The sequence below is a fragment of the Lucilia sericata genome, unplaced genomic scaffold (genome assembly GCF_015586225.1).
Source record: "Lucilia sericata isolate MDLA Ls3-8-SP2 unplaced genomic scaffold, ASM1558622v1 Contig001425F_arrow, whole genome shotgun sequence".
Classification (NCBI taxonomy): Eukaryota; Metazoa; Arthropoda; class Insecta; order Diptera; family Calliphoridae; genus Lucilia; species Lucilia sericata.
Window position 1 is genome coordinate 121711 of NW_023995358.1, and position 8654 is coordinate 130364.

General features: G+C 31.7%; 1 protein-coding gene across 1 annotated transcript; it reads left to right on the top strand.

Annotated features, from left to right (window-relative positions):
* Positions 1-170: 170 nt before the first annotated feature.
* Positions 171-3559, top strand: LOC119611351 (cap-specific mRNA (nucleoside-2'-O-)-methyltransferase 2-like). The gene is made up of 2 exons (XM_037966904.1): positions 171-931; positions 1784-3559. The coding sequence occupies exons 1-2, from the start codon at positions 290-292 to the stop codon at positions 3371-3373; spliced, it is 2232 nt and encodes a 743-aa protein (XP_037822832.1). The 5' UTR covers positions 171-289; the 3' UTR covers positions 3374-3559.
* The last annotated feature ends 5095 nt before the right edge of the window (positions 3560-8654 follow it).

Genomic DNA, 8654 nt, shown 5'->3' on the forward strand with positions numbered 1-8654 from the left:
TTGGAACAAAATAGTCGACTTCGACTTTTCGACTTTTTTCGACAAAAAGTCGATTGTTCGATTATTCGAAAGTCGATTTATAGAACCCTACTGTTTAGCGTAGGATTTTTAACAAAAATCTTTCTGGCAGCACTAACTGTTGTACATAAACGAATCAATAAATATGGCAACACACTTCCCATTATTTTGCGCAGTGCATTTACAATATTTTTTTTACTCCGGGAATTTACGGAAATGTTTGTTTGAAATTGAAATTCCAATATAGATAAATAGAATTATAGGAAACAATATGAATTTATCGCCAGATACACGTTTAGCACCGCCGCAAGGCTTAAGAAATGGCTGTGGTCCGCACACTTCTCCCACGAAAAGCTTTGGTGGTAATAACTCTGCAACCGGCAAATCAATTGGTGCAAAAAACAATACAAAACCCTATAGCAACAGGAACAACAACAATAATTATGCATTTCATGTTGATCACAGCCAAATGCAGCAGCAGCATGACCACCACAACACCCAAATACAAGAGATGTTTGAAAAATGTTTTCTATATCAGAAATATGCAACAGCAAACGACTGGTGTCTACCATCAGCCCAAGAGCTCTTCAAGGAATATTATCAATTGGAATCTTTACAAGAGTTAAAAATCAAATTGAATCTAGTGAAGAGCAAACTGAATGATTATGTTATTGAGGATTGGTCATTGCATACACGACGTCAGGATCCTGCTGGCGAGATACCTTGGCGTTTAAAAACGGAAACAAATGCTGAATTTGTAACAATTGCCTGGTGTAAAATGTATGAATGTTTGGGAAGATTTCCGGAATTGGTTAAGGGGCCACAGGTAAATTCGTTGCATTTGTGTGAAGCTCCCGGAGCGTTTATAACAGCCTTGAATCATTATTTGTATACGAATTACGATAAGAATGAGGTAAGTTGTGTGGGATTTTATCTTTATATTGGATCATCCATTATTTACAGATTAGAAATTTTAACAAATTTCGTAATTTATCTTCCGACTACTAGACTAAAGTCTGATCTATAGTCTCTTCTAAACTCTGTAGACTATAGTCAAGTCTATAGTCGGGTCCATACTCTAGACTATAGTCTAGTCTATAGTCTAGTCTATAGTCTAGTCTATAGTCTAGTCTATAGTCTAGTCTATAGTCTAGTCTATAGTCTAGTCTATAGTCTAGTCTATAGTCTAGTCTATAGTCTAGTCTATAGTCTAGTCTATAGTCTAGTCTATAGTCTAGTCTATAGTCTAGTCTTAGTCTAGTCTATAGTCTAGTCTATAGTCTAGTCTATAGTCTAGTCTATAGTCTAGTCTATAGTCTAGTCTATAGTCTAGTCTATAGTCTAGTCTATAGTCTAGTCTATAGTCTAGTCTATAGTCTAGTCTATAGTCTAGTCTATAATCTAGTCTATAGTCTAGTCTAGTCTATAGTCTAGTCTATAGTCTAGTCTATAATCTAGTCTATAGTCTATTCTATAGTCTAGTCTATAGTCTAGTCTATAGTCTAGTCTAGTCTATAGTCTCGTCTAGTCTATAGTCTCGTCTAGTCTATAGTCTAGTCCATAATCTAGTCTATAGTCTAGTCTAGTCTTAGTATAGCCTAGTCTACATTATAGTCTATAGTCTAGTCTTTAGTCTAGTCTATAGTATATTCTATAATCTAGTCTATAGTCTGGACTATAGTATAAAGCCTAGTCTAACTAAGATACAGTCTAGTGTGGTCTACTCTTTCCTATTTGTTTATATTTTTTTATTAATTTCTCACAGGTGCAATGGAAATGGTTAGCGACCACCTTAAATCCTTACTATGAAGGTAATCCTCTCAATCGCATGATTATGGATGATCGTTTTCTTCTATATACACTCGATAATTGGCTATTTCACAAGGATTTCACTGGCAACATAATCGATACGGATAACTTGCAGCATATGCAGCAAGAATGTGCAAAACGTTTAGGTGATGTCCACCTTATAACGGCTGATGGTTCTGTCGATTGTATAGAGTCTCCAGATTGTCAAGAGGAAAAAGTAGCTCTATTACATTATGCCGAAATAATTACCGCCTTAACGATACTGGCTGAGGGTGGTTCGTTCGTCATTAAAATGTTTACCCTGTACGAAGCATCATCGGTTAGTAAACTATTCTTATTGAATTGTGCCTTTGAAAAAGTACATGTATTTAAGCCTTGTACCTCTAAGCGTGGCAATTCCGAGGTCTATGTTATTTGTTTAAATTATAAGAAGGAAGCAAAACATTTGCCTGAAATTATAGAGAAAATGAAATTGAAATTGACACCTCAAAATGCCTTACTATGGCCATTGTTTTCTAAATCTGCTCTACCACTGGATTTTCTAAGACAACATGAAATATGCTGTCGCATATTTATGAATCATCAGATTAATGCCATAGAGCAGAACATTTACAGTTATGAGATACGACCACATAAAATGATTGTCAAACGTTTACAAAATCTAAGAACAGCCACTTGCAATGAGTTCTATCAACGTTATAATATACAAAAACTTCCCGATGAATTGAAAATTCTTTATAAATATCAAAAGTATATTGAGAAAAGTTATAAAAATCAAATCTATAAAGGCTCACACTCCGAAAGGGAAATGTTTAAGGAAACCTCAAAGGAAGAGCATATTTTTAAATTTCGTAAACATTTAAATGAGCTGGAGAAAATGTTAAAAGAACATTTGAATTCTAATGAAATAAAATATAAATTTGAACAATTCGAGGAGATGGAAGAATCTCAAGTTAAGTTATCGCTCTACCGGGGACAGGGTGTAAGGGTATTAAATAGCAGTCTTTTTGCCAATGTTCATTTATTGATAATGCGCTCAAAACTAAATGATTTATATAGTGAGACTTCATGTGATAGTTTGTGGTTGCAAGAGCCGCGCGCAACTTATATTTGTGATGAAACAGTGGTAGCAATCAATTTTAATGATTTTGCCAACACTAGTGGCAATTTTGCCCTACAACAGGAACAATTTTTCAAAAAACTCATCTCCTCACTATTGGAAGCAAAACCCAATGAAATAAAATTCATAAATATGCCATTTTTAACCCATTACGCCGTCTCCATTTTACGCTATTTATCAACTTTATCATATAAACATTTGTCATTTGCATTTGAGACAGATTTTGAAATTTCACTGTCATCTAGCTGTGGTGATTTTACCAATAGTTTGGAAGAACTAAAAGTGGCCTTGTCCAGTAGTTTAGATCAAGATATTTTATGTTTTATAAACATATTACAATTGCATCGCAATGATTTTAATAAAACATTGTGTGCTTTCAATAATATGTTGTTATTGAAAAACTTTAAATATTTGTTACACAATTAAATTGAGGAATTTTTTCATATTTTAAAAATCTCCTTAATGATGATTGATTGTGAAGCGAAGTATTAGAAATAAATTACTAAGAAATAATAGTACATTTTTTATTACATTGTATGTATTCAATATCTAAACCAATTTAATGTATGGATTATAAATCTTTAAGAAAAATAAACATGAATTTTTTTAAATGACTTTTTTTTTCCATTTTAACGTAATTATTTAACATTTTCATATCGCAACACTTTTGCAATATTTTCTGAGAAAGGGATAAAATCTTCAATGAACTAGTTCATTGACAAATTCGTTTACTAGATCATAGATCAGTCAATGAGGTGATCATAGAATATTCAATATTATACTGCAAAGATATAGCTTGTAGACGTCTATACAGGATGCACTATGTTACTGCACCAGGTATGGAAAATTATATCCATAATAGTACTTTTAGTCTATAATCTAGTCTAGTCTCTAGTCTAGACTATAGTGAAGTCTATAGTCTAGTATATAGTCTAGTCAAAAGCCTAGTCTATAGTCTAGACTATAGCCAAGTCTAGTCTATTGCCTAGTATTCAGTCTAGTCTATAATCTAGTCTATAGTCAAGTCTATAGTCTAGTCTATTGTGTAGTATAGTCTATAGTCAACTCTAGTCTTTACTCTTGTCTACAATCTAGTCTAAAATCTAGTTTATAATCTTGTCTATAGGCTAGTCTATAGTCTAAGCTATTATCATGTCTAGCCTATTGCCTATTCTTTAGTCTAGTCTAGTCTATTGCCTAGTATTCTGTCTAGTCTAGTCTATAGTCGAGTCTATTGTGTAGTATAGTCTAGATTCAACTATAGTCTTTAGTCTTATCTACAATCTAGTATATCTATATATATAAAATTCTAACGTTACTGACTGACTGACTGACTGACTGACTGATTCACTGACTGATTCATCATCGCACAGCCTAAACGGTTGAAGCTAAAGAGCTGAAATTTGGACAGGAGGTTGGTCTCCCGCCAAATAGATCCACTAAGACGGGATTTTTGGAAATTCGAATGTTTAGGGGGTAAAAAAGGGTAAAAACGGGTAAATTCGGTAACCTTATATCTCCTAAACTAGAAAAGATACAAAAACAGTTTAAAGCTTATCGCCGTTCATTTAAAAAATAAACGGACAGGTGTCTGGTACTTTTTTAAAATTCGGCCCCTTTAGGGAATAAACGGGTAAAAACTGTATTTTGGTACTTTTTTCGCACCCCATGTATCTTTTAAACCAGTGCACATTCAAAAAATATTTTTGACTCCTTCATAACTTAACGAAAAAATAAAAATATGAATTTAGTACTTTTTGGATATTCGGACGTTTAAGGGGTTAAAATTGTACCTATTTTTGGTACTTTTTTCATAAAACATTGTTTTTGGTTTATTAACTTATACATATGAATACATAATAACGGGCTCCCACTACGATGTTGCAACTTTTTGGAATAGAATTTTTATTTCGTTAATGGGGAGGAAAAAAGTACCAAAAGGGGGTAAAAATGGAAAATTTGATTTTATTCAACCAAAATGATCGAATTTAGATAAAATTTTTAAATTTAAAAACACTACATATCCTAATGGGGTGTTATTTGGAACCCCGGTACCAAGTGATATTTTTTGGTACTTTTCATTCTCCAACTGGTCCTTTTTGAGTTTTCTAAGATATTGAAATAGAAACATGAAATTAATAATAAAGGGACTTTTCGCTACTTTTTCGTTCTACACAGGTACTTTTTTGAGTTTTCTTTAAAATTAAACGTAGAAACATGAAATTAAGCATGTAGAGCTCGGAGTAAATGAGAATCTATAAAATGGGACTTTTTGGTACTTTTTCGTTCTTCAAAAGGTACTTTTTGAATTTTCTATAATATTGAACCTAGAAACATGAAATTAAACATGTAGAGACCGGAGTAAATGAGAATCTATAAAAGGGGACTTTTTGGTACTTTTTCGTCCTTCGACTGGTACTTTTTGAGTTTTCTATAAAATTTAACCTAGAAACATGAAATTAAGCATGTAGAGCCCGGAGGTAAATGAGAATCTATAAAAGGGGACTTTTTGGTACTTTTTCGTCCTTCGACTGGTACTTTTTGAGTTTTCTATAAAATTTAACCTAGAAACATGAAATTAAGCATGCGGAGGCCTTAGTTAATGAGAATCTATAAAAGGGGACTTTTTGGTACTTTTTCGTCTTTCGACTGGTACTTTTTGAGTTTTCTATAAAATTTAACCTAGAAACATGAAATTAAGCATGTAGAGCCCTTAGTAAATGAGAATCTATAAAAGGGGACTTTTTGGTACTTTTTCGTCCTTCGACTGGTACTTTTTGAGTTTTCTATAAAATTTAACCTAGAAACATGAAATTAAGCATGTAGAGCCCTTAGTAAATGAGAATCTATAAAAGGGGACTTTTTGGTACTTTTTCGTCTTTCGACTGATACTTTTTGAGTTTTCTATAAAATTTAACCTAGAAACATGAAATTAAGCATGTAGAGCCCGGAGTAAATGAGAATCTATAAAAGGGGACTTTTTGGAACTTTTTCGTCTTTCGGCTGGTACTTTTTGAGTTTTCTATAAAATTTAACCTAGAAACATGAAATTAAGCATGCGGAGGCCTTAGTTAATGAGAATCTATAAAAGGGGACTTTTTGGTACTTTTTCGTCTTTCGACTGGTACTTTTTGTGTTTTCTATAAAATTTAACCTAGAAACATAAAATTAAGCATGTAGAGCCCTTATTAAATGAGAATCTATAAAGGGGGACTATTTGGTACTTTTTCGTCTTTCGACTGGTACTTTTTGAGTTTTCTATAAAATTTAACCTAGAAACATGAAATTAAGCATGTAGAGCCCTTAGTAAATGAGAATCTATAAAAGGGGACTTTTTGGTACTTTTTCGTCCTTCGACTGGTACTTTTTGAGTTTTCTATAAAATTTAACCTAGAAACATGAAATTAAGCATGTAGAGCCCTTAGTAAATGAGAATCTATAAAAGGGGACTTTTTGGTACTTTTTCATCTTTCGACTGGTACTTTTTGAGTTTTCTATAAAATTTAACCTAGAAACATGAAATTAAGCATGTAGAGCTCGGAGTAAATGAGAATCTATAAAAGGGGACTTTTTGGAACTTTTTTCGTCTTTCGACTGGTACTTTTTGAGTTTTCTATAAAATTTAACCTAGAAACATGAATTTAAGCATGTAGAGCCCAGAGTGAATGAAAATCTATAATAGGGGACTTTTTTGGTACTTTTTTCGTCCTTCGACTGGTACTTTTTGAGTTTTCTATCAAATTAAACCTAGAAACATGAAATTAAGCATGCAGAGCCCTTAGTTAATGAGAATATATAAGGGGACTTTTTGGTACTTTTTCGTTCTTCGACTGGTACTTTTTGATTTTTCTATAAAATTGAACCTAAAAACATGAAATTAAGCATATAGAGCCCGGAGTAAATTGGAAACTATAAAAGAGGACCTTTTTGGTACTTTTTTGTTCTTCGATTGGTACTTTTTGATTTTTCTATAAAATTGAACATAGAAACATGAAATTAAGCATGTAGAGCCCGGAGTAAATAAGAATCTATAAAAGGAGACTTTTTTGTACTTTTTCATTCTTCGACTGGTACTTTTTTTCAGTTTTTATAAAATTTAACCTAGAAACATAAAATTAAGCATGTAGAGCCTGGAGTAAATTAGAATCTATAAAAGGGGACTTTTTGGTACTTTATCGTACTTCGACTGATACTTTTTGAGTTTTCCATAAAATTAAACCTAGAAACATGAAATTAAGCATGCAGAGGCCTTAGTTAATGAGAATCTATAAAAGTGAACTTTTTGGCACTTTTTCGTCCTTCGATTGGTACTTTTTGAGTTTTCTATAAAATTCAACCTAAAAACATGAAATTAAGCATATAGAGCACGGCGTAAATGAGAATCTATAAAAGTGGACTTTTAAGTACTTAAAATTGAGTACACATATACAATCATCATTTCTTTAAATTAGGGAATTACCAATATTTAAAAATTTGTAATCTTTGTAAAACATATTATTTTTTCCTTGCTAAATGAAGAGCCAACATATTTCTCATTCTATAAAAACCCTCGCTAACAAAGTAGCGGGTAATAAGCTAGTAGTCTATAATCTAGTTTATAGTTTAGTCTATAATATGTCTATAGTCTAGTCTATATTCAAGTCTATAGTCTGTTCTATAGTCTTAACTATAGTCATGTCTAGTCTTTAGTCTAGTCTACTGCCTAGTCTTTAGTCTAGTCTATATTCTAGTCTATTGCCTAGTCTATAGTCTAGTCTATAATCTAGTCTATAGTCTAGTCGATTATCTAGTCTATAACCAAGTCTGTAGTCTAGTCTATAGTCCAATCTGTAGTCTAGTCTATAATCTAGTCTATAGTCTAGTATATAATCTAGTCTATAGTCAAGTCTATAGTCTAGTCTATAGTCTAAACTATAGTTAAGTCTATTGTAGAGTATAGTCTAGAGTCAACTCTAGTCTTTAGTCTAGTCTACAATCTAGTCTATAATCTATTAGTGTTGTCTATAATCTAGTCTATAGTCTAATCTATAGTCAAATCTATAGTCTAGTCTACACTATAGACTAGACTAGTCTATAGTGATTCTTATTCTGTCTAGTTTGCTGTGTTATCTCTTTATTAAGTCTTGCCACAAACCTAACCTTCAAAATTAATATCTTGTAAATAAAAATTGATTTCCAAGGCAACAATAATTATAGGTTTCCAAGTCTTAAGGCGTAAAAATATTTATTTTTAGTTAGTCTAGTTACAAACCTAACCATCAAATATATTACATTTTCTAAATACAAATCAATTTTCAAGACAACTGCGTGTGGAAATCATGACTAACAAAATGTTTACTTTTGGAAACAGTTGTTTATAAACTATTTTGTATATATTATATAGTTTATAGCATTTTTTCACAAACAAAATCCTCTTCACTCCTCTTGTTAATCATACTATTTAGCCATGACACAAACCTAACCTTCAAAAATTCAAAAACACTGTGCAAATTTTGTTTATCGGCAGGCGAATGCAGAAAAATAAATAAATCAATTAAATGAAATACACAATTTTATTTAAAACTTTTTTTTTCAATTTCAGTAGTGTATATTTAAATACAATTATTAGTTGTTCAAATATGAATGAATTTCGTTAAACAATATGCAGTTAAGTCGAATGAAGAAATAAAAACAAAAATATGTAAAAGAAATAGAAAAATAATAAAAA

Coding starts and splice junctions, on each gene's coding strand:
- LOC119611351 (XM_037966904.1), top strand. CDS start 290: ATGAATTTATCGCCAGATACACGTTTAGCACCGCCGCAAGGCTTAAGA. Junction 932..1,783: donor CGAATTACGATAAGAATGAG/GTAAGTTGTGTG, acceptor AATTTCTCACAG/GTGCAATGGAAATGGTTAGC.